This window comes from Anolis carolinensis, chromosome 4 (assembly GCF_035594765.1).
Source record: "Anolis carolinensis isolate JA03-04 chromosome 4, rAnoCar3.1.pri, whole genome shotgun sequence".
NCBI classification, from domain to species: Eukaryota; Metazoa; Chordata; class Lepidosauria; order Squamata; family Dactyloidae; genus Anolis; species Anolis carolinensis.
In genome coordinates, this window is record NC_085844.1 from 215,728,353 (window position 1) to 215,755,820 (window position 27,468).

At 38.2% G+C, this 27,468-nt stretch overlaps 1 protein-coding gene across 12 annotated transcripts in view; it reads left to right on the plus strand.

Annotated features, from left to right (window-relative positions):
• tox2 (TOX high mobility group box family member 2) overlaps positions 1 to 27,468 on the plus strand; it is a 281,333-nt gene that overhangs the window by 87,203 nt on the left and 166,662 nt on the right. For all 12 annotated transcript variants that reach the window (XM_062978787.1, XM_008109976.3, XM_008109983.3 and 9 more), the window contains exon 2: positions 3,271 to 3,336. In XM_062978787.1, the coding sequence (XP_062834857.1) occupies positions 3,271 to 3,336 (66 nt within the window). The remainder of the gene's footprint in view (positions 1 to 3,270; positions 3,337 to 27,468) is intronic.

The window sequence follows — 27,468 nt, forward strand, 5'->3', positions numbered from 1 at the left end:
GCAATATGTCATGTCATTGACAACTCATTGATATGTATTTTTAGAGCTTTCTAAGTTTTCTCCTAAGCTGTTAAAAGGTTTTTCTTTCATTATTTTTAATTATTTTGTGTCTTGCTTATGAGATTAGAGACTAAGGCCATGGCTAAATATAAACCTGGAAACCAGGAGTTCTCAATGGGATGAGTAGCTTTTACTACTCATCTGTTTAAGAGAAACAAAGGTACCAATCTTCCACAATCCTTTTCAGTCACTTCTCACAAGGCAGAATTCCTATCAATCTTTGAAACCAGGGGGTAAGCACCATATCTTCATATCATCTCTTCAAATACTTCCTATCCTTTCTAACATTACTGCCCACTTTCCAGCCCATGCTTGCCCCAGTAGCATGCAATTTAAATCTTAACAGTGGCCAGATGCTTACATATTTGTATTAGCATCATTGTTCTAATTTCCTTCCCTTTTTTAAAAAAAAGATGCTTCGTTTATATGATGATACAAGTTTTTTTCAAGTGCTCAAATAAAACAACTTAGAAAGCCTTATAATTGGTTGAAAGATTCTGTTCTGGAAGATGTTTTGGGGCAGTTCTGTCAGTTTGTTGTAGAAAATAAACAAAAAGTTTTTTGGGATTTTTGTTGCTGACCCTATCATAGTTTTTTCTTGGCAAGATTTATTCAGAGGTAATTTTTTTAAACTGCATTATCTGAGTCTGAGAGATGTGATCTTCCAAAGCTCACCACATGGGTTTCAGTGGGGATTCAAACATTGGTTTCTTGAAGTCTGGGTCAAACACTTAAAATACAACAATTAACCTTCTCTATCCGTACATTCTACATCAATAGATTCATCCAAACACATCTCGAAAATATTTAGCTTTTTCCTCAAAAAGCACATTTTGATTTTGCAACACATTGAGTACTGTGATTATGTATAGACATAGCATGTTGTACTCTCCAACCATTGCACAAATCCTTGGGTTCCCTCTGGCACTTGAGTTCTTTGCCATTTTATATAAAGGCTGACATTTTCTTGTACCGCTGTATATAATGGGACTTGAGATTTGCATCCACAGGAGTCTCTGGATTCAGACTCCATCAGATTTAAGGGCCCAGTGTACATTGCAGTGGCTTACAGTTAAAATCTAACAAACGTTAGCTGCCATACATTTTCATGTACCTAATGGAATGGACTGAAAGTTTGTACCAAAAAACCCCCAAGAAAACAACAAAACTCCTGTTAGCCTTTAAGGTATCACAAGTCCCACTCCCATTTTTTTTGGAAGAGATGGTTCTTTGAGCCCTATTTTGAACTTATTGTTCTATACAGTTATGTAAACGAGACAAATGGTTTTTACGGTAAGAACAAATATCTGCAAAAAACGTAAGACTTTCTTCTGATTCTTGTTCCCTGTGGTTCAACCAGTCTTGCCTTTCTAATGTTATTCCTTGCCAATTATATATTTATTTTGCTACATTGCTTCATAGCAATTCAGAGGAGTAAGATTTCAGTCAACACAAGTCATGGTGTGGGGGAGTGAGGAAGGGAAGGAGCATAAGTTAATCTTTATCTCAAATGACCTTTCCAGTCCTTTTAGGATTCTCTGTTTTTAATAATTAATTCTAACTTTGGAATTGTAATCTACACTGTGTTTTGTAAGAAATAATACATCAGGGCTTATTTCACAATGCTGTATTTGGTATAAAAACACACAGGCCTTTATTGAGCCTTCTGTGCCCATAGTAGGGCTTTCCTTTTGACATTGACTAGAAGGTGAAAAAGCCCTGTTGTACACTAAGGAATCTTCCTTTCCTATACTTATCAGCCACAGCTGTACATGTACATGAGACTTTTAGTCCTGGGATTCTTTTGAATGAAATTTTGTTGTGGAAGTGTCAGGTCTTTTTTAACCAGATGGTGTCCCAATGATGTCATTTTGCATTTGTAATCTTCTTGTGTTTTCCCACTGTTGCTTCTGTTTCTTCTAACCACACAAAATTCATTGAGCAGGGAAAGGCAGAATAGTCTATTTACTAGTAGCACTAGGAGTTCTCTCTCAGGGACCACCTTGGCAGGGACTCTCAGAGCTCTGAAATGATAGGTATCAAACACAGGAGTTAACCTGCAACTGTTTTATTTTTTAATGATTATCTTTCTAAAGTAATACAAGAAGGGAGAGTATAGGTGTCGTGAAAAAGTTTCATAAAAAGGCATTTTTAGATGTGTATTGGGCTTGGCCACATTAGAAAAAAAAATACACATACTCACCCAGGATCAGACATTGATAGTCTTCATGATACACAGAGACTTTAGATAAGTATCTAGAGTATTTTTGCCTTTAGCCAGGGCAAAAAACTCTGGAGTTTGCAGGAAACACCAAACTATCCATGAGCTTTGTGACCATCTGGACAAATGGATCAGGTTTGTTTCAGCCTCATCTGTTGTTCAAATGCACACTACCGCTATCATCTTTTTTCTATGCCAATCTGCACAGGGAAGGGAATGAGACATCCATGTGTTGCCACTGCCTCTCCTCTCTGACCACGAAGTTCCTTGCGAGCACCTGGCCATCATGGTTGCTTCTGCTCATGTCAGAATGGGGTTCCCTTGGGATCAGCAAGAAAGAGGGAGGTTGCTCTACTGATAGCATGGGTGCCCCGTTATGAGCTCAGTAAACACAGCAGTTGGACCTTTGCAGAGAGCTCCATGTAAGGAACACAACACAGGGACAAGGGGATGGGATTTGGGGCAGTTCTGAGGCACATTGAGTCTGAGTCCCACATTGACAAGGATTTTTCAAATTGCATGTAATTCTCTTACCAATTCTACATTTCTCTTTTCTAAAAACATGCAAAGTAATTGAAAAGGAATGGGCAACATGGCAAGTAATATAATGAGTTACCTTGTTCCCATCGCTTTACCCCATCTCAGTAAGTAACAGCATCAAGTTACTGTTCAACCATTGCAACCAGTATCTGGAAAATACTACGTTTTTACAGGTAACCTTCCATGCTCTAGGGACTCTTTAACTTCAAGGCCAGTTTTTGTTTTAAGATGCCTTTGGCGCAGTACATTACAATTTTCCACAAGAACATTGCTGTTCTGGTTTTATCAAGTGCTGTTCTTCTGTAGCCAGTGAGGCACAGGACGCTCATCAATGAAATAAAGTTGTATTTTACATCTGAAAGAAATGTTTTGTTTTCTATTGCAAAAGAACGTTTTCTTATGACATGTTCAGCATCTCGGCAAAATATGTTTTTTTCTTGTCTTTACAGTTTGACGGAGAGAACATGTATATGGGAATGAATGACAATAACCAGGAGTTCCTTTCACCAAATCAGGTAAACCTAACAATCTGTTCATGTGCAGAGTATCAATGAAAGCTGACAACTTTGCTGTGCATTACTGAAGACACAGTGTAACACAGAGTTATAAAATGTATGTGTGAAATAGAACTTCCTACATCAGCTCCCCCATAAATGTTTTCACAGATTATGCAGTCTTTCATTTCAGAAGAACATTTCTAGATGATGCCTTGTTTCATTTTTAACTAATTATTTTATGAAAAGTGAACCGATGCTGAAGGAAAGGTACTCACCTGCCTCTGATGTCACATTTCTTTTGCAAAATTTTGATGTTGCATACATAAAAAACATCCCAATTATAATGGGAATTAATTATTTAATTTGACATAATTTTCTTTGCATCCTTTTCACTGCATATGAAAGCCTTTCTTGTGTGATTTTTTAAAAAATGTTAATGACCAGTCTTCCTTTGCCTTAAGGAAGGAATGGACAAAGTAAGGCCCGGGGTCTGGATGCTTACCTCAGGCCCTCCTCATTTTCCCAGTCCTCTTGGCAGAAGGACGTGGTGGCCTGCCACATTCTTATGCCAAAAAGATGGGGGCAGAAGGCACATAGTAGCTGAGAGCCCTAGGGAGCGCTCTTAGCCACCGTGTGTCTCCGCCTCCTCCTGGCATAAGGACAATGCGAGTGCCTCCATCCTTATGCCAGGAGAATGGTTTGAAGAAGGCACATGGTATCTGAGAGCGCTCCGGAGCACTCTCGGCCATTGCCTGTCTCGCCCTCCTCCCAGCATAATGCCAAGAGTGCAGCTTGAGGATCGGGGGGGGGGGTGTTGGAGGATAGGGAAGGGGATTGGGGGGAGGATCGGAGCAATTGCCGCATGTCTTGCCTTCCTCCCGGCATAAGGATAGGACAAGCAGCCCCATCCTTATGCTGGGAGGACAACCTAAAGATGACCCAGGGCCTGCCCTGCCCCCTCCTGGCCTTGCCCTCTCCTGGCCCCTCCCCCTCCCAGCATGAACCCGCCCCCTCCCTCCCGGCCCAGCCCTCCCAGCCGGGCCCACAATGCGGACCCAAGGCAAAAAATTTTTCCCATGCTTGGCCTTAAGGTTTACAGGTACTTTTCCTTTGGCCTGGGGATAGCAGCATATAGAGGCCATAAGCATCATAAGACTGCTGAATGTAAGAAGTAATATGAGAACTCTGACATTATATTGTATGAGCTTTACACTCACAGTCCAAAAAAGTGGCACATGAAGCCATAGCAGGACTGCCAGTGGCTCTGGGTGCCCCAATTACCCAGTTTGCTATTTGACATAGCTGAGCAGATAAGCAGCATATATTTTTTAAGCCTGCTTTATTGTCTCCGATAGAATTTGATTGCTCCATTGGAGGCTGCAAAAAAGACTGCAAAAAAGACTTTCAATAATATAGTGCTTAATGTCAGTCTTTGCCATTGAAGTGTACTATAGTATACTTGGCAGAACATAATCCTCCATAAGGATTTGTATCCAGATACAGAATATTGTCATAAGTTTTTCCTTGAACGCTGATAGCTTTTTTCTTAGGACAAGGTTGCAATAAGTTCTTGTTACTGTGACTACATTGGCAGGCATCTTGTCTTGTCCATAGATCTGAATTCTTAAGTGAAATGTTTGCTTTACGTGTAGAACAGAGAATGGCTGTGATTTAAAACTAATTTTAAACCTAAGACAAGAAGAAAAACAGGTTTTCACTTTCAGAGGCACAAGCTTGCCAGATATGGCAGACTGAGATATGTATCCAATCTGTGGATTTTACAGAAAGGTGAACTTTGCTTCTGAAGGAAAGGTTTCTTTTTTCCCCCCAAGGCAAAAAATGGTTTTGTCTTTTAATTTTAAAGTCACAAAAATTTACTTAAAACAATTACTAGGAGTAATTTCCTAATAAAATATTAATTGAAATCAGTAGAAACCCTTGTTTTTTTTTGGGGGGGGGGGGGTTGGAGCTTTAACCAAGAATTCAACCTTAGTGTTGTGGAAGAAGAGATACAGGTCCTTTCCCACTTTCCTGAGGTTGAATTCACTCCCTCTCACAAATCTTTTTGTGATTGACTACTTCTTCCAAGCTTGCTACACAGATAGTTGTTATCTGTAAATGTGCTTTATAAACAGATGAGCTTTAAGAACTGCCTGCTCACCGATCCACTATTTAAATAAAACACCAAAGAAAATAAAGATAGATCTCATAGAAAATGTGCCCTTCTGGGGGTGAAGCCAGAAGAACCTAGTTAGTCTTTCAGCCGACTGATTAACAGCTTTTTCCACGGCTCCTCTTTTGCTTCACTTTGTGTGTAAATCTCATCCCTTGGTGATATGCCAAGGAGAGATTCCATTAACTGCTTGCTGAATTTCTTTCCACACTTTTCTCTTCAAATCCTTCTGTAAAGTCCAACCGTGTACCTTGATATTTCAAATTGGGTTTGACATAGCTGCATCTAGGTTATGATGCATAAGAATGTGGTGCTGCAGAGTCAAGGCAAATGCCTATCTAAGTAGCTGATGCCTTGGTTCTTTCCCAAAAAGGGAACCAGTAAAGCTTTGCTTTTATAAAAAGACTTACATCCTATTCTGCAAGTGGACGTTGTACCATTTTTCTTTAACTTTGCAACGTCTTCTTACTTTGAAAAGAAAGCACAAAAGACGACCTTAGCTCCTTCTTTTTCACTGTCAAAAAGGATCTGATAAGCATTGCTGATATTGCCTCTCATCCTATCCTTCATGGTTCATTTTCTAAAATATGTTTTTGCATTGTATATTTGTAAAAAGGAAGAAAAATCTTTCAGTACAGTATACCAAATACATATTTCCACAATGATTCACAATATAGAATAAATAATAAAAAATACCATAGCATATATACATCTGAGAAAAAAACAAAACAAATAAATAAATAAATAAATAGCACAGCTTCTGAACACAACAGAAAAGTAATGCCTGTTCATGGAAGGTTGATAAAGAGGCAGCCACTAGGGTTTCTCATGGGAAGGATGTCAATGGACGTAAGCAGGTGAGTTCTTCCAGCTATATATTATTCTTTAAACATGTACTCAATCCCATTAATTTGAGCTTGGCTCTTTAATCCTCTGACCTCATAATAGATAGGATAGTCCTCTATAAGCTCTAATAAGCTTATTTTGTGGTACATGAGCTCGTGGTGGCTAAAGTGGCATTGCAGTTGGGTGTGAGGATAAAAGAGTACCATGAGGGAATTATTTTTTTTAAATTGGTACACATTTCTATGTGGCTTCTATAAAAATTCTAGTGGACTCCACAAAAAAGGTCTGAAGAAATATTGACCTCCCTCTCCAGATGCCCATATGTTGGGCATAATAACGCTAGTGTACTCTTTGTTTTGTTGCTTATCAAGGTCAGAACAAATAAAAGAAATTCATTAACATCAGAACTGCATCTCTGTAAGTCACTAGGACAAAGTTCCTAGTGCACCTCCAAATGAAACTAAAAGTCTATTATTAATACAGCATGAATAATGAAAGCAGATCAGTGCTCTGAGTATTCTTTGTTGAGAAAACACAAGTAATAATTTTACATACTAATGCATAAAGAAAGGTCAAAAGATCCAAATCCAAACTCCAGGAATACTTATATAACTATGCAGAATGTATAATGGACAAGGAGACTTCAATGAGACTGAAAATAGTTTGGTGCAATAGATTCGGACCATTTCTTAAAGCTCTTGGGTGTCAGTAATGGAATACAAAATGTTATGATGTATACTAGTTGAGAAGAGCTTGTCACTTTTAAAGTATACATCCCTGTTCCTGGCAATATTTTGAGGAACAAATGCAAATCTAGGGCCGTATAGTCACTAAACTTTATAATGATGCAGTCCACGTAGTGTCTATTGAAACAGTATAAGGAGGATCATAATGCTATAGGATGTCTAAACATGGAAAGCTAGGATATCATGAAGAAAATTAGTGTAATGTTAATAATTTCCACTGGCAGATTTTAAGGAATCCATAATGTCAAGCATTGTTCAGCTGCTTTGCAGAAAGGAAACTTTTCAAGTTGTACAAAGAAGGAAATCTGAACATAGTAAGATGAATACTTCTATTATTTCTAAAAGCATAGAGCATATATGTATTTTGAAATAATTTTAATAGAATACATTATTCGACCCCGACACAAATTCTTTTCTTCTTATTAGTAAAGAAACAAATTCAAAATGTCTGTTTTCTGCTTCCTTCTCTAACCCTTGATTAAGATGCTAATTTAGCCGCCTCAGCAGTATATCATAATTTGGTTAGCCATTCTGCCTTAGACGGGCACTTCTGAGACTTCCAATATTGGACCAAAATGAGTCGTGCTGTGACGGTCCTACTGAGAATTAATTCCTTATCCTCTTTTGGCAATATATTTCTTAATGTAATTGGAAGGTAAATTAAAGGGTCTAGAAGTAAAGTATACCCTGCCATCTTCTATATGCTTTCTCCAGTCGTTTTATTTTATAAAAAATGTACCCATTTCAAACATATCAATCACATATTTTTAAAAACCACCCTTCTGGGCTCCACATGCCCAGCACTTTTCACATTCATTTTGAAAGCTATTTCTTCCTATGAGGCAACAGGGTTAATTATTGGTTAAATTGGAATTCTCTTCCAAGATATATGAAAATCCCTGAGCCAATTTTAAAAGTTTTTTAAAACCAAGAATAAAGCAAGCATACTTACATTCGTTTGAAATACGAAGTATGTCATTAAAAACAGAAGGCACATTTTTACTTGCTTGGCACTAGTGACATTGTATCAACTTCTTTACATTTCTATATAGCCACCCTTAGTGATCCTGAGGGTGAGCAGTAAAGTATCTCTGGACTATAGATAGGGCAAACTTCACAGGGGAAAAGTGATCCAAAATCACATTCATTTTTCAGGAAAACCTTTTTTAGCTGACTTTCCTGCAGAATTAAACATCCTGGGTTTCCCTACAGGCTGTGACAATAGGGTTCAATCCAACTTAATGCCAGCCTAATAAAAATCCTTGCAAACATGCTTATACCAAATTATTTCTTTACATAAACAGTTATACAAAGTGATTGTGCAACTTTTTGTTCAACTACCTTGCACAACCATACAACCATAACATAGCCATTTGAACAACTGTTTGTACACCCTCTTTGGGTCAGAGTTTATAAAATTAGACTGTGGCTGGTGTCCTGTTGATGGCATATGTAGGAGTAAACTCTCATTAGGCCCATATATTCTTCTTTAAGATCATTTCACATGGAGGTTTTGAGTATTGTTTTTGCAGTGACTTCCTTCTCTTGCACAGCTTGACTGCCTGATGCTGGAGCATGTCCCATGTAGCTCGGCATTGGCCCCAAGACACATTTTTTTCTGTATTTCTGCAAGCACAAGCACCAAGAAGGTATCATTCCCTGAATCTCCAGTTTTTTTCAGTGTAGATCTAGCAGAAAAATATAATTTCTGTTCTCCTGTCTGTAAAAAAACAGCTGGAAGCTGTTTGGACACCTAAAATTTGCCACACCAGTAATTGGCCATACTGGGAGCTGGCTCTTGCATCAAATAGTTATTTAAAATGTGTGAGGGGGAAAGGGAAGATGTATATTTGGCGGAGTGTTCTACCGCACCAAGACTATGGAGTTGTTGTGGTTATTATTATCATCATTATTTCCTCCTCTTCCTCTTCTTTGTTGCATGTCTTTAAGTCATTTCCAAATCATCACCAAAATTTAAACCTACTGTATTATGAGGATTTTCTTGGCAAGATTTGTTTAGAGGGGTTTCCCTCTAGTCTTCCTTCAAGGCTGAGGTAGTATCACTGAGAGTGCATCTACACTGCAGAATTAGTGCAGTTTGACACCATATTAACTGCCATGGCTCAATGCCAAGTTTACCTACCGGGTTTCCATAGCTGAATGGGGATTAGAATCCTGGTCATCAGAGTCTTAGGGCGCTTCCACACAGTCCTAGCGCAATCTCAAGGGAAAGATGTAATATAAATACATATTTCAGAAATAAGAGAGTCAGGGTGGTGTAGTTGTTTGAGCCTTAGATGAAGGGCTCTCCCACACAGCCATATATCCCAGAATATCAAGGCAGAAAATCCCACATTATCTGAGTGTGGACTCATATAACCCAGTTCAAAGCAGATATTGTTGGATTGTCTGCCTTGATATTCTGGGATATAGGGCTGTGTGGAAGGGCCCTTAATCCAAGGCTCAAACCACTACACCACCCTGACACTCTTATTTCTGAAATGTTTATTTATATTACATCTTTCCCTTGAGACTGTGCTAGGACTCAAGACAGTTTAGATACACGTAAAACTTCACACTATTAAAAGCATGCAAAAAATTAAAATATAATTAAACTGTCAAAACAATTAGAGGCAATTTGGTAATATGTCCATTAAAAGACAACCATATGGCATGACATAAGCAATCAGTTTCCAAAGGCCTGTTGAAACAAAAAAATCTTTGCCTGCTGCCAGAAGGACACTAAGGCCTGTATTGGAGATCACTGGGTTGCAGCCTACACTTTAGGTTTAATGCAGTTTAGCTGCCATGGTTCAGTGCTGTAGAAGCTGTAGTTTTACACGGTCTTTAGTCTTCTCTGCCAAAGAGTGCTGGTGCCTCACCAAACTAAGACTTCTAAGATTTCATAGTATTAAGCCATGACAGTTAAAATCATGTCACAATGTATTAATTCCGCAGTGTAGATGCACCCACTGTTATATTGATCCTGGAAATACACAACCAGCAGTATAACAGGCCTTGTGCTACTATAATGACATAAGTGTATACAGGCTATTGAACTACATGGGTCCTCTGCCAATTATTAGATCACCATCTTGCAGGATTTGGTGATATAGCTTGCAAGTCCCTGCCCTCCCCCAGTTTTGGGAAAGGGTTAGTTGGTGGTATTAATTTAAGGTTGTAATCATTTCCTTAATGTTTGCCCTCCCTCCCCCCCTTCTCCGGTCTATGCATCAAAATTAGTTAATGCTTTCTGCTTTATAGCAGCCACAAAGAATTTGAAATAAAAAAATGTTAAATGTCTTTAAAAATTACAAAGCTAGTAAAAAGATAATACTTTTTGTGCATGTGTGAGAGAATCTATTTTTAATATATGCAAATAAAAATGACAAAAGGGGAGAAGAGAAGAAGTGGCTAATAAAAAGTGTTTAAGACATGCATAACATGCACAAATGTTTGATGAAGTTTAACATAGAGTATACAGCTGCGGTAATGTGACTGCCTTTTTTTGGATGATAAAATGTTTTTATTCTATTCTTCATTAATCTCTTTTGCTAAAACTCTAAATGCCTCAGGGGCAGTGAAAATATACTTTTCTTTGGAAAGCTTATGGTATTACTGTATGAAGATTTATTTTAAATGGCAAAAATATGCAGAAACACTGCTCTGTTGTATAATTTAAAATGTTCATGCAAATATTTATTAATATCTAAAATAATATCTTTTGAATTCTTTTGGCATTTCTTTGTATCTAAAAATAGTATGAACAGAGATGTACAAAAGTACTTCCTAAAATAAGTTAAGAGAGTGACCTGGGGGAGGGTGTTTTATGGTTAATCTACACTGGAGAATTAATGGAGTTTTATACCTTTTCCATGGAATTAGTGCTGCAGAATCATGGAATTGTAGTTTTACAAGGTCTTTAGCTTCTTTACTACAGAGTGCTGGTGCCTCACCAAACTATAAATCACAGGATTCCATAGCATTAACCCATGACAGTTAAAGTGGGGTCAAACTGCATTACTTCTACAGTGTAGATGCAGCCTTATACTCAGAATACTAAATTAGGGTTACAGCTATAAACAATCCAGTGAAATTTGTAGTTTAAAGACATAAAGGTACAATGAGGGCAACTTTGCCTGACAAAAGACTTTGTATAGAGTTCAGCTGCATTTCACTGTTGTATAAGCAGCTCCAGTTCCTGGATGAAACTGCAGTTTGGAGTTTGTTTCCTATACATTTGTAAAAAGAACAGGAGAACTTTAGTGCAAGAGGTCCTGTGTTCTTCTAGCATCATCAGGCAGAGTCTGACAACCACTATGGTGATTTGGTATAAAGCAGGTTTATATGAGTTCATCTACACCGCAGAATAAATGCAGGTTGACACCACTTTAACTACCATAGCTCAACCCTATAGAATCCTGGGAGATGTAGTTTTACAAGGTCTTTAGCCTATTCTGCAAAGACTTGAAGACATGAATGTTTCAATGTGATTTTGAGCAATCGGTCAGTTGTAATCTGTTTCTGCCTAGCCCTAACTGATTATGGTCCTGCTTCCAGCACTTTATTCCCACCTGGTCCTATTGTCCTGTGGGTTGCACAAGCCCTCCCCCCTCACGTTATGTCCCACTCCGTGTTTGATGTTCATGGATGTATTTTACGATTCATTTTGTGGTTTTAATTACAGTAGAGTCTCACTAATCCAAGCCTCGCTTATCCAAGCCTCTGCATAATCCAAGCCATTTTTGTAGTCAATGTTTCCAATATATCGTGATATTTTGGTGCTAAATTCGTAAATACAGTAATTACAACATAACATTACTGTGTATTGAACTACTTTTTCTGTCAAATTTGTTGTATAACATGAAGTTTTGGTGCTTAATTTGTAAAATCATAACCTAATTTGATGTTTAATAGGCTTTTCCTTGATCAGTCCTTATAATCCAAGATATTCGCTTATCCAAGCTTCTGCCGGCCCGTTTAGCTTGGATTAGTGAGACTCTACTGTATGTATAGTTTTTAATTTTTGTTGTTATGTATTTTATTTCATATTTTGTGTATTTGTTGGGCTTGGTTCCCCATGTAAGCCGGTACAAGTCCCCTCGGGGAGATGGAGGTGGGTTTTAAAATTAAAGTTATTATTTTCTGCCAAAGAGGGTTAGTGCCTTATTAAACTACAGCTCTCAGGATTTTATAGGGTTGGGCCATGGTTCAAGTGGCATCAGACTGCTTTCATTCTACAGTATAGATGTACCTGATGCTTTTTTTTAAAAAAAGTGGGGACTGCCACAGCATAGTTGGGAAACAGATGGCTTGAATCCAACTGGTCCAGGTTCACTTCCTGGATTTCAAGATAGGGCTGGGAAAGACTTATCTGAACCTTGTTGATTCACTGGCAGCCAGAGTAGATGGTACATGGAGCAGTAGGTCCTAGTATACTGTATTATTCAGTACAGTACCAAGTATAGTGTGTTTTTACAGTAGATACTCAGGAATCAGGAAATGAGATAACCATGTTATAAAAGTTCCCAAGTTATTTGTTTTAACCTTATACTGCTTTCAGTTCTATCATTTATGCTGTTTGCGGAATGGGTGTGCGTTGTGGCCACATCATTAATATGCACAATTACGGTATATGAAATATGTGTGTTTGGTTTAATTTATTTTTAAATTTTATATTCTGTCTTTCTATTCACAGCACAAAAGAGTTAGAACAAAAACCCTGCCGATTTGCATTTGAATTAATCTCTAGAAAGACTTATCTTTGTTCCTTAATTTTCCTACAATATTACTGTTGCTTATAAGAGGAACTGCAATTAAAAATACAATTCTTTAGATTTCATTCCACTTTCCCCACAAACAAAAGGGCCATTTCCTTTCATTGTAAGAGCAGCCACAGAGAGAAAAAAATGGCTTTCGATTCCCATTCTTCTCACCCTCATTATTTTGTAATCTTGCCATTATTTACTTTGACATTGCTGTTTATTTACCAAAGAGCCTTTTATTGCATTGGTCATAACATCATTGCTAATAACGCAAATGTTGTATTAAAATGAGCACTCTAGATATTATTTATTGTTTGCTGAAGCTTGCCTAAGCCTGCATAACTGCATTAAAACGTCAGGAACACATCTTCAGAATCTCATTTTGAGAGGGGAGTAAATAACCATGACAGATACGAGGCTACAGTACACATTGGAATATCACTCTTGCTTTCCTGGGGGATTTTAACATATGGTTAAGTCTTACACCACAGTTCATCAGGGTAGTATGTTTTTCTTCCCTTATTGTCTGGGAGACAACACACTGTCCACTACCAATGTCACCAAAGATGTGCTGAAGATTAAATAGCCTAATGCCTGCAGAAGTTCAACACTGATTGATCTACGTTTTTCAGACTCAACTCAATGGACGAGGCAAAAATTGCCTATAATTGTTCATCTTTTGCTGATAGTTATTTGTTTCTTCTCCGTGTTGTTTCCATGTGCTGTTATGGAAAACTAACAAGGAGAAAAACATTAGTGATAGAAATAATTGAATTCTTGAAACTGTGTAATCAGATGAACCTGATTTCACTTTATGAATAGTAAATTTAATTATGGAAATACTGAAATGTTTTTTAGGGAAATGCTAGAATATAGAGAGCTCCCCTACATTGAATGAGTCTGTTGAGCTATAAGTATCATTTGTACTGATTGACAACTGCTGTCAAGTGACAAAAAGGTTTTCCCCGGCCATGGCTGGATAATTTATTATTTCCATCATTTCTATCCTTCCCTTCTCACCCGAGGGGATTCAGGGCGGCTTACAAAACTGGCAGAATTAATGCCAATACACCACAATACAATAGAATAAAACTTAAAACAGTTAAAAACAGTTAAACAAAATAATAATATACAGTATAAAAAATTTAAAACAATACAAAGTGCTTGAACCATTCATTCACAAAACCTTGTACAAAAACCTTAATCCAGACTGAGTCGAAGCCAACAGAACTTATTATTTAAACGCTTGCATGCATAGCCAGGTCTTCAGTTTTTTTCTGAAACCCAAAAGGGATGGAGCCTGCCAGATGTCGCTAGGGAGGGAATTTCACAGCTGAGGAGCCACTACTGAGAAAGCCCTGTCTCTCGTCCCCACCAGCCTCGCTTGTGAGGCAGGTGGGATTGAGAGCAGGGCCTCCCCAGATGATCTTAAAGTTCTCATAGGCTCATAGGAGGAGATACGTTCAGAGAATGGTGGAGAAATCCTCAAAATGTTGAAAACGTTTTTGGGGGCGATTTCATGGCGGGTTAAACCCAGTGGCGCCACAGGTTAAACCACTGAGCTGCTGAACCTGCTGAATAAAAGGTCAGCAGTTCAAATCCGGGGAGAGGGGTGAACTCCCGCTGTTAACCCCAGCTTCTGCCATCCTAGCAGTTCGAAAACATGCAAATGTGAGTAGACCAATAGATACCACTCCGGCGGGAAGGTAACTACGCTCCATGCAATAATGGAGCCACATGACCTTGGAGGTGTCTACAGACAACGCCGGTTCTTCGGCTTAGAAATGGAGATGAGCACCAACCCCCAGAGTTGGACACAGCTAGACTTAATGTAAGGGGAAAATCTTTATCTTTTAGCTTTTTGGCGGGAATTGATATTTTAAGAAAAAATTAAAATATAAAATATTTGCAACCTTTTGAGCTGGAAAGGCACTTAGTTTCCTTAGGAATGCAAAATGTATTATATATAACTTGCTTTGGCATGAATTTAAACAAGTTTTATATATTAATAGTATACTTTATTCAGAATATTGTCACAATAAAAACAGAAAATAATCAACATTAGTAAAACAGAGAAAATTATTCTGCCTCCACTAGTTCTTTGGAGTCAAGCTGATACAATGCACTGATTACCATAATAAGATCTGGGGAAAGGAAATAATTGCATTTCAGTAGATACATTGTTAAACTGGATTGGTTAGTATCAGATTTTTCTATTCATCTGTTAGTATTACCATAGTTTAGAGACTTACTATGTAAGGGCTTCATGCTCGTCCAAGAATTGTCATGATCTGATACTATACATAGTGCTACTTAGTCTTTTACCTATACAGTGTTGGACAGTAAATATATGAACATTTTATCCATGATTCTAAAAAAAAAAATAGGCTATAATCCACTTTCCTTCAATTTTTCCAGGAGAAAAAACTGTTTTAAATTTTTCTTTAATTTTTCTGGGTTTTTTGGGTATGCTTTTGTATTTCTGGAGTTTCCATCAATTGAACCTGCAACCTTTTGTATGCAAATATGCACTACTATGTATACTAATCCAAATGAGCAAATTACTACATGGAAACAAAGTTCTAGATTTCAATCTGTTTGCTGTATCAAAATTCTTACTTTCAAAAGGTTTTTTCAAAAAAGAAAACCTAATTGGAGCTACAACATTTGGATAATGCTGCATCAATAAAAAGAATCTAACAAGTACGGACACAGAATGAGATGCACATCCTTTATCAAATGCAATCTCATTAGCATACCCAGATATAAATGGGCATGTATTTTCTTATCCATTTTCTGATGTAGGTAGGCTAGACAGTTTGTCATGTGTTACTTTAAAATAGCTTGGTCTAGCTTTGTAAAATATTCTCCTATCTATTTCTGGCCAACTGATTTCATTCTTGTGGGTTGCATAATGCATTAGCGGATAGTACAGAAGGCATTATTTGAACAATTGTATTTTAAGGCTGCAACTTTAAAAGTAAAGTTGCTTGGGATCAGGTTCTGCAGAAAGAAGTGGTCTTTACTCCCAGATAGACTTCTCCAATATTAGATAGCAAGACAATGAATCTTCCATTCCCACCAGAATTACTTTAAAACAAGTGGCCCTGGACTATGGATGTCTAGCTCCATTGCTAAAAGCAGCCTGTCTGAACTGAGAAATAATCCTGTGAACACCAGAGGCTTGTAGCATAATAGAAATGCTGACAGACTCTTAGTCACAGTGGCACACAACGGCTGCATGGAAATAATTCCTGTTGTTCAATCAAATCAGAAGGGCATTTGACCCTCACAATGAGTCAAATGCAAAATGTAATGCAATCCCCAACAGGGGCATCTGTATTAATGGAACTTGACATGTGATCAAACAGCCATGGCCATTTGACCCCAGAGATGAGTGAGGGATCTATTGTGCCTAATAAAATTGGCAGGGTGTCATTCTTCACCCTAATCAATTTTCTCTCTTACTCTCTTTTTAAAAAAAGCAAAGAGGAGAGACTAAATAACGTAGACTGACTACGAGTATTCCTCCACTCTGTGTAGTTATTTATAATGACAGTAGAGTAAAAATTGGAATGTATTTATGTACACGTTTTGGAAGGAGGATGATATAATTCAGTATAGCAATGATAATCTATCCTCAAGACACCTTGAGCATGACCATGCTACCATCAAAGCAAAAGAAAGTATGCTCAGAGAGAAACAAAACAACCTTGTAAAGAATTTTTGAAGGAAAATCCATGGCAAGTAATATTTAGGGTTGATATAGCTCCTTGATGCAAGTGTGTGACATGTTCATACATTGAATTTTCGTGGGCACTGATTTTGCCTTGGCACTCGCATGTTGTTCATCACAGAAATGCATGGCCCTCATTTTCCCTCTGACCTAAAATGCTGGCATTCTGCTTACTTCTAGTTAGTAAGAAGAAATGGGAGAGGAGAAGCAGTTGCGCTGTCACTTTGAATTTGGCATGGATCTGTATATGTGGGTTAGTTGTTCATAGAGAAGTTTCTCAGAAAGGGCAGCTTTAACAGGAATAACCTGGAGGGCCTGGGTCAACCAAGTACATTTTGCTTCTGAAGAGGGAGGGCAAGATTGTCTTGCTCACACAGTTCCATATTCAGAAGCTGACTGCATCTTTCTTCAGCACTGGTGTTGGGTCAGCATCTTCCATGACATAGGAGAGCAGCAAGATAAATAGAGGTACAAGATAGAACCAGAGCTTGGAAACCTTCCTATTTTGAACTACAACCTGCAGAATGCCAGAGCCACCATAGCTGTTGACAAGACTGGCTGAAGGATTCTTGGGAGATGTAGTCCAGAAGAGAACGTTTGGAAAGTTCAAAGTAAAACTGTGTGCGTGCTCAGCACTTTGGCTTAACATGTTCACCATCTGCTTGCTAGCTGCTCTGATATTGTTGTGCAGCAGCAACATACATAATTTGCACAAAGCAAAGCTATGGCTTCTAGAATGTGTGACATGGGCTGGCTTCCTCTCTGCTTGCTCACATAGCCAGAAGTCTTTCCCAGTACACTCTTTATATGAGCCATTTTTTAAAAGCAGCTCAGTGAAACAGCTTACTACCACTTTGGGAAAATGAGAATGGATTGGGGGCTCAGGAGGAATGGGCCAGAAATAGGTTGCCAGTGTTTCTTCCCCTACTATTGACCACCTATGATGGTTATTTTGTTCTGCTGGAGCTGTGGAGGTCAGTGGAAATAGACAAAGAGAAGCACTTAGTAGACTTGTGCCAATTAATCAAAATTGCCAGGGCTGAGGAAGAGGAAGACATAAAGAACAGGAAGATTTTAAAGAAATGTATTTGTGCCCTTGAAGCCGCCATAAATATAAAATGGTTTCAGGTGTGTCATGAAGCACAGGTTTCATTCTATGGCATAAGTACTGTCTCCAGATAAACTGGTTTGGGCTTGAAGGAGTCAAAGGCTGTTTTTATATTTATGTGCATATTTGTATGCTACATGCTTCCATACAAATCAGCATGTGTATCACCGCATATCTTATCTTTTCCCATCTTTGCATTTTGTTCTGCGGGGAACCATAATACATACAGTGCTTTGCAGCTCTTGGGGGCTGCAGATGAGGTCAAATGGTCAGATTGCTTGATCAGATGTCAAGATACATTACCACCATGTCCTCTGTTGGGTGCTGAATTACAACTTGCATTTGACTCATTTCTAGGGTCAAAATGTCCCTCTCATTTGATCAGATGGCAGAAATTGTATAATTTGTATATATCCCTGAGCCATATGGGCTCTGAGTGCTGCTGTAATGTGTTTTATAAAGGCACAGCTGTCTGAGTGACTTATTTAAAATGGGATTTTGAAGTAGTGTTTTTGCTATTAAATGTCCTCATTCAGGGTTACACAAGGTTTATCTGTTAATAAATAGCATTTAGGGTGCTCATTTTGTAATCACAATAGTTTTGCTATTTATGAAGCTTTGGTCATTGCAATAGAACACTGTTTGGCAAACTACCAATACCATAAAGATAAATAATAGTATAATTAGGATCTAATGAGGATGCTGGAAAATGATGGTCTGTTTGTTGCAAATCAGACAACCCTTTCCCCTAGCACTCCAGGTTATATAAGATGTAAACATTTTAAATAAGTTGGCAGATACAATATGTTTGCTCTCTCTCTCACTATCCATCTAAAATGTATTGCAATGATGTCAACGGAGATTTGTATATAGAATAAAACTGGTTTCCAGGTGGATGAGTACAGCACTGTTAAAATGGGCCACCCACTGCATCAAGGACTGAGCACTAGACCAAGCCTCTAGCACAACGAAAATGCATTCAGAACCAGGGCACTGCTGAAAAAAACATGGCTTGTGAAAAGATCTATGCTGTGAAAAATCCACAATAATCTGAAAACAGTAAAGGTTTTCTAATGGTTGGGGAACCTAGTCCAAAGTCTCTGGCAGTGTTGCAACAAATGCAAGGGCACTGACTTCATAGGATTTAGGATGGCAAAGAGAGCTGAGAAATACAAGTAGTTTTTCTTCCTTCCCTGTTACACAAAATGCTGCAGGAGAGAATGACCTGATTAAGACATAAGAGCTACAGGATTGCTTACTGAACCATAGTTTGAGCTTGCCTGAGTGACTACAACGCACTGTACCTTCTCTGCTTTCTTCTCTCACATGCCTAGCTGCAAAAAAGACTTAGAATCTCCCATTTCTATGATGGAATGAGACAGGATTGGAAATATATAATAGTTTCTAGACCATTGTTAACCAAAATATTTTGATTTAGATAGATAGATCAGTTTATATAAGTTTTGCAGGAATTTATGCAAAAGTGTCATTTCTGCATTAGTATTATTATTTTGCATAGTTGTCAGTTGAATACTATATTTACTTGAATCTAATGCTCACCTTTTTTGGCTAAATTACCTTCCCAAAATTAAGGTCTGTATTAGAGTTGCTTATGGTATACTGAGTGCTGAGCCATAGCAAAAGAGGAAGCTACTTCAGGAGCATGTGGAGCTCCTCTTTGAGGGATGTCATCTCCAATTGTTAACTCAATACTTTACCATCCTGGGATGGCTAGTTTGGTGAGGCATCAGCATTCTTTGGCAGCCCCATGATCCCAAACTACAGCCCCCATTACCCCATAGCATTGAGCCAGGACAGTTGACGTGGATTTATTCCGCAGCATAAATGCACCCCAAGGTTTTCCTTTCCATTGCTGGAAACTTTGGTGTTCTAATACTTTTATTTTTAAAGAAAGGATTCCAAGCAGGCAGCAACTGTAATGCATACCCTTTTCGGCCAAATTACAAAGAGTACACTTTTTGCCACTGCAGATTACATTCACTAACAGATGCTTTTTTCTTTTTCTTTTTTTTGATTTCAGGGTTTTGAAAATTGAGGTGGACATTAGATTCAAGTAAATTTACTCAAATAAATGTGGGTATATTTTTGACAATATATGCATTTTGATGTGAATTTTGGAAGATTTCTTTTGAGAAGAGAACTATTTTGCAAAATTTCAAGAAGTGGAAGAAACAATACTTTCTGTATATTAATCTAGGACATTTTAAAATGCAAATTGCCACAACCACTCTAAATTCTGATATTTCTGGAAACTTTGATTTGCAAAACTTGGAAGTCTTTCTCCCTGACAGAAATGTGAATGGAGGAGGAGAAAATAGGAAGCATCCATGATGCTGGGACAAACCACAGATTGTTAAGTGGGCCAGTTATATCTGAACTGGGCTAGTGACATATTAAGTGGTTTGAGGTTACTTTACACATTGCAGTCGTAGAAACATTATATAAAAGGGAACTGTACACTAAATTATTTGCTGTGATTATATGAAGGTTATAAGTGGTGCGTCTCTGTGTATTCTTATGTACAGTAAAGTCTCACTTATCCAACATAAACAGGCTGGCAGAATGTTGGATAAGCGAATATGTTAGATAATAAGGAGAGATTAAGAAAAAGCCTATTAAACATCAAAATAGGTTATGATTTTACAAATTAAGCAACAAAATATCATGTTATACAACAAATTTGACAGAAAAAGTAGTTCATTACTCATTAATGCTATGTAGTAATTACTGTATTTACGAATTTAGCACCAAAATATCACAATGCATTGAAAACATTGACTACAAAAATGCGCTGGATAATCCAGAACGTTGGATAAGTGAGTTTTGGATAAGTGAGACTCTACTGTACCATGAAAAGGAGATGTGAGGAGCTGAGATTGTAGGGAGGTGTTATTGGCCTCAATTGCCTGAAGTGTTTTGCTGTTGTGGAAAGTATATGTGATCCCACTAAGACCTGATCCAAGATATTGTGCTATATGAGGTTGAGGACAAATTGGCACTCAAACACATAGGTGAATTAATATGTGAGTAGCATCTCAAGTTATCCTTGTTATTTTGACACATGAGACAGATAATCCCATGGGCATTTATCTGAATGTAGTTAAATGTGCACTTTGGACTTTTAAGAAGTCAGTTTCTATACATTTAAGAAAGTTCTGGGTGAAATTCTGTGGCCCATAATACTCAGAGAAGGGGATTTCTTAAAAATGAGAAAGCTAGACACATCAATGTGTGAAATTAAAAATTCATCAAAAATTCGGGCTGTGGCGCAGACTGGAGAGCAAGCCAGCTACAACCAGCTGCAATGAATCACTCTGACCAGGAGATCATGAGTTCGAGGCCCGCTCGGAGCCTATGTTTGTCTTGTCTTTGTTCAATGTTAAAAGGCATTGAATGTTTGCCTATATGTGTAATGTGATCCGCCCTGAGTCCCCTTCAGGGTGAGAAGGGCGGAATATAAATGCTGTAAATAAATAAATAAATATAAATAAAAACCAGTCATTCTCGGCCTACTCCAGTTATGTATATTTTAGCTAATTTCATTCATTTTCTCTCCTGAAGCTGAAGATGTACATTGTTTTTCCTTACTCCTACACTGATCCTAATAAGAATCCTGTGAGATAGGTTAAGTTGAATAGCTGGAGTTGACTCCTTAGGTCTCTAGAGAAGTTGAAGTTTTAACTCAGTAATGCTAAATATCCATGTCCAGTTGGAAAGGAGCTTAAGGGTCATGTAACACAAACCTTGCATCGCATTATCATGTATGATACAGCTAATTTTGTGTTCCATTCTGACAATTCAATTCAAATAGCATGTTGTAGAGCCAGGAAAGCTACTAAAAATATGAACAAAATGATCAGAGGTGGAATACTTGTTCATAGGGCCGTTCCACACAGTCCCTATATCCCAGGATCTGATTCTAGAATTTCTGGTAGTGAGGGCACATATAATCAATTTTAAACCAGACAACCTGGGATTAGATCCTGGGACATAAGGAATGTGTGGCAGGGGCCTAAGGAACAGCTAAGTCTTTGAGTCTTGTATAATCATTTGGGTAAGTCCCTTGAAGTCAACCTGGAGTCTTACTCAGAGTGTGGATTTGAGTGTTTTTGAAAGATAGTACCTACCTACCTATTATTTTGGATAATGCCAAAATCAAATGCTTTTGTAGGATCTTTTTTATTCCAAATAAAAGAGGTTAGAGTGCTGAGAGAAACAGATGTTCTGTCAAGCTAGCTAAACCGAGATTCAGCTTAGTTTGAATGTTGATCATAGTTGTCAGGCATTTTTGACATGATTAAAACAGAGGACTGTTGATGGATGCTAAAAAAAGAAGCTGTATATGGATTTTAATAATGACAGTTTGTACATCTTGTAACTTATGTTTAGGGAATGTGAACAATATGTTACTTTTTCAAGTCTTGCCAAGGGGAAGGTGGGCAGGATTCCCTTAATGCATTGTGCTCAGTACAACAATGCTGATTGCTGAAAGCACAGGGCTTGCCATGAATGGCAATGTTAAATGGGGAATTTGTGGCCCTATCTCTATGTAGCAGGGCACTTAACTACAACTTTCTTCATCTCTAGCTAGTATAATCAGTGGTAAGGAATGTTAGGAGTTGTTCAACATCTGTAGGACTCCAATATCTATGTGTATTAGAGATTTAGCATGATACTGTGTTTGGAAAAGAGACATTTCAAGCAGTAGTATTTGCTTGCATAGGTTTGACGCATAGAAGTGGGAATCATGTATGTGGCAGCTCTCAGTACCTTTCACTGTAGTGCTTCTGGGATCTGCAGTGAAACATCATCAGACAGGCCTCATGATTCCTCTCTCCGTTGTAAAGACAGAACGAACTGAAAAAGAAGCATGGTTGTGTCCTTGGTTTTTTTACTTCCCTTTATAATTCTAAATAATCAATTTAAATAGCTGAATTAGACTAACAACAGGACTGACAGATTTCTATCTATTGTGTTTTACGTCTTATGTGATTCTTTTAGTTGTTTTTGCCAAATTGTGTGAATTGTTTAACCATTTGGTAGGTTTGTCTACATAAATTCATCTGAATCTATGCCAAATTATGACAACTTCACTTAGCATCTCACCTGCCTTTTCTGCCTTAAACGTATTTGATCTGTGTAGTCTATATATTACAAAACCTCACATTCATTATGTAAAAAATAATTGACCAGTTGATGATTCAGGATGTATTATAATTTAAAAGTACAACAGAGAATTAAGAATGTGTTCTGAAAAAGCCTCAAAACCATCATGTTGTTAGCTGTAAGTTAAAAAGAAAGGTGTATCTGATTGGTATGGCAGGGCAGTGAATAAAGGTAACTTGTCAGCTGAAAATCCTACCATGAAAGAAGTTGCAAGAACTGTATAGAAAGTGAGACTTCTGTAAAGAGAAGGTAGTCAAACTGTGAAAGAACAGAGTAAAGGGCAGTGCATGAGGAGTTCTAGAAAGAAAGATTATTTGGACAGTTACTATGTGAGTACCTTTCCTAATAAGATCTCTCTGTGTGTCAGTCTAGACACCCTGCTAGGTTTTAAGTTGGCCAGTAGAAATAATCTGATTCAGGTCTCTTCCCTAAAGAGAACTTGTTGCCACCTGCCCAAACAACATAAATCCAGAATTACAGTTTGCAGCCTTAGCAAGGAGTGAATAAACTGCGCTGTATACAATGTTGTTGGTTTGTTACATAATTGAACTAACAGTATGTTAAATGTGTTAACGAGACTATGATATAATATGCTGAAAATGGGAATTCGGTTCAGTGATGCTAAGGCTTGGGGAAGAAAAATGTATGCAGGTACTTCGTAGGATGTGTGCCTCTTCTACCCTAAAATGGATTGGCATAATTGCAGGGCTAATCAATAAAATGTAGGACTCTACTTCATAGTTGACTGAGATATTCTTCTCTTCATCTCTGTCAGAACCCTGGCTGCTGGGTACCAATAACCTTATACAGAGGCCAGTCTCTATCTAATATCTTTATTAAAGAAATATATAAAAGCAATAAAAACAAGTGAAGAATATAGTTCAGAAACAGACCTTTCAAAAGAGGTCAAATATAGTCCAAAAATGTATTGTCCAATAAATGATATTAGAGTTCAAAGTTTTAATCCACTTGACCGAAACACACACTCTTGCCAAGCAATAGTGTGGGGAAATGTCAGAGTCTTAGAAGTCCAATGAAGCTTGACAGCAAGGCTGGAAATAAACTTGATTCTTGACTAGGTCCGTGACTAGAAACAAGGCAAAACGTGAAGCGTGGAACAGGGTCCGTGGTTAAACTGCAAGGCAAGGCAAGGCTCGAAAACCTGATCCGGGAAGCAAGGAACTGGGGTTACGAAGTCCACACACGATCTCTCTCCTGAAGCTGATCAATTGACTCCGCAAAGAATCTCTCGCGCCAAACCCTTATATTGTCAGGACCCAGGCTGCAGAGCACCAATAACCATACGCAGAGGCCAGAAACTATCTAATATCTTTATTAAAGAATTATATAAAGTCAATAAAAACAAGTGTAGAATATAGTCCAGAAGTAGACCCTTCAGGAAAGGTCAAATATAGTCCAGGAAAGCAATGTCCAATATATGATATTAAAGTCCAAAGTTATAATCCACTTCACCGAAACACACACTATTTAGCAAGCAATAGTGTGGGGAACTGTCCATAGTCTTTGAGGCTCAAGGTAAATCCGAAGGAGGGAAGACAAGGCTGGGATCCGAGAGGCAGGGTCCGTGGTTTAAAACGCAAGGCAAGGCAAGACTTGAGACTTGGCAAGGTCCAACTTGAAACAAGACAATCGTGGAACAAGAACTGAGTCCATAGAAATCCGTGGAACAAGGCAGGGCTGGAAACTTGGTGCAGGAGCTGGGAACTGGGGTACGAAGTCTACACACGATCTCACTCCACGAGCTGACGAATTGACTCCGCAAGGAATCCTTTGTGGCCAAACATCTATATAGGATCTTGTTTTCCCACCAAAGCACACTTTCTCTGGGGAACAAGAACCGAAACCTATACTGTCCAGATGCAGGACTCCTTAAACTTTCCCAAGGGAAACAGACTTAATCATCTAATTGTCTGGCAGCTATCCGGGCGCTTCGGCGAGTCGCCTCCCGAGCGTGTCTATCTTGATTATAATAAAGGCGGCGAGAAAATGGGGGAGATTTCTCCTCAAGGCTTGTTTGGCTGACTTCTTGTGGACAAACATCCTGCAGCTGCAAGGGCTCCAAATCTGGCAGAAACAGTGGGAAACCCAAGTTTTCCTCTTCATCTGTCACAACAGTACTAGGAACGGGACTACATGGCCCATGAGTCATCACATATATTGGGTCTCGTTTTCCCGCCAACAATCTCTTTCCCTAGAGAACGAGAAGCGAAACCCACTCTGTCCAGATGCATTACTCCTTAGAATTTCCCAAGGGAACAGACCTAATCAGCCAGTTGTTTGGCAGCGATTCTTAGTCTTCTCCGATTAGCTTCTCTAACTCCTCTGTCTCTAGAATTAGATTCCTTCCTGGGAAACGGAGGGGAGTACTGCCCAAGGCCTGGTTTACTGAATTCTTGAGGGCAAACATCAACATCCGGCAGGTGAAGGGACTCCGGCTCTTGTTGAACCGGCGAAAACCCCATGTTTTCATCTTCATCTGCCACGATAGTACCAGGAACAGGACTACAAGGCCCATGAGGCATCACAATCTCATCTACCACTGTCTCCACATGAATCAGCTGGAATCATGAAACAACTTTTCATAAGTTGATTTAATTTCTTCATGCTATTTTAATATAGCAACAAAATATGTAGAGTCAGTCCTTCACATTGGATGTCCTAAGTGTCAACTGTGGGGAGATCCTAATAAATTTTTGTATCTCTGATATCTCAATTTTTTCTTTCCTAGTTCATTTGCTATTTGCCTTCTTTGGCTAGACTTGGTTTGTGTTGTTCTGGTGCATCATTACAGGAAGATGTGAGGGAGGTCTTGGAAAGGAGTCTTGGTTTTTGTCCTGTGTGTGTAGCTGAGGAGCTGCTGCCTGTTGAAAGAAGTCTTAAATTAGAACCACGTTAGAAGTCACCAGGAAACTGAAGTGGTTCATTAGACAGTGGTTCTCAACCTGGGGTACCCAAATATTGTTGGCCTTCAACTCCCAGAAATCCTAACAGCTGGTAAACTGTCTGGGATTTCTGGGAGTTGTAGGCCAAAAACATCTGAGGACCCCAGGTTGAGAACCACTGCATTAGAAGGAACCATAGTTGTTCATACTGGTGGGATAATGGAGAGTAACGCTACTTTGGATTTCCATGTATAAAAAGATATCACCCTTTCTGTATTCCCTCTTCATCTACAGGGGAAGCCTTGTGTACTCCAAATGTGTATAAGGGATCTGTATTTTGCCTCAACAGAACTGGATAAGTCTGGATATGAGCTGTTTCTCTTTGTATGTAACAAAAAGTCATTTCCCCTTCTTCTTGTTTTCCAGTTATTCCAGTTCAGTCTTTATGGTTTTCACAACATATTCCCCCTTCTGTGTTTAACAATAAATTATGATTGGTCCTCTTTACAGAGAGCATGCTCTTCCCATCTTAATATATATATATATATTTAGATTTTTCATACTTCAGTAAAATGTGGAGTTGCAGTCTGTTGATGCACTTTCTGTGTGTGTGGTTGGGCCTTGGCTACATTTGCAAAAGGATGGAAAGGCTTGAATCTCTTAGAAGGAATGTTGCTAAATTTGTTTTGTTCTATAGACTATGGAGTGAACAGAAAACCAATTTTTTTAAAAGTGCTACCATCAATACTAATGTTTATATAATGTATTCTATTAATATTTACACAAAGTTAAGAACTGCAGCATTAATGCTAAATCAGGGTATGCAAAAGATAAGGATGAATGGCAGCCCTACTTCTTACTCATGGACATATCAATATATTAAGATATCCTGTTCCCTGATGATCAGCTTTTCTCAAATGACACTTTAATATATATAATGTATATGTAATGTTGAAAGAGGAAATACAGAGGAGACTGGTATCAGTGGACTGCAGGGGACATGCTGATTAATATTAAACACCTTTCTCCTTATGATGCACAGTGATACTATCATGTACACTTTTAAAATGAGCAGTATAATGTTATATTCAGTTTAATGGAATAAGGAGCCAACATACATCATCTCCTCAAAACAGAGTAATATTGAGCTGAATGTGAGTGCAAGTGAAAATCCACATACCTGAATTTTGTATGAGCTCTTATCTGACAATGGGAATTTTTTTGAAGTACATAGCCAAGAAGGCATTATTGTAATTTAGTTTGAAAATAATGAAGGTCTTAGTAGGAGAAGCACACACATCTTTGGGTGTAAAGCAGTTATGTTGTTTAAATTGGGAAGAATGAACCTTATTTTCTGTGATGGCTGTGATGGTTCTTTCAAACAGAGCCTTGTTTTATGAAAAACAAATGTAGATAATAGAACTTAACAGCTTCTGGAGTCTCAATGAATAGCTTCTCTTTCTTTTGTGTTTGCAGTGGAGCAACAAAATAACATCTCACACAACTGGGAATTACTTAAGAAGCAATTTGATGAAATTCTTTTTTTTTTCCGGATGCAAATAGTTCCAGAAAGCAGGACTTTGTACTTGAATGTCATAACCAGCTATTGAAACAAAAATATCTTAGGAATTGTGGGAAGTCAGATATAAGTGATAATCCAATCTGATATGTGTGTGTATACTGTGT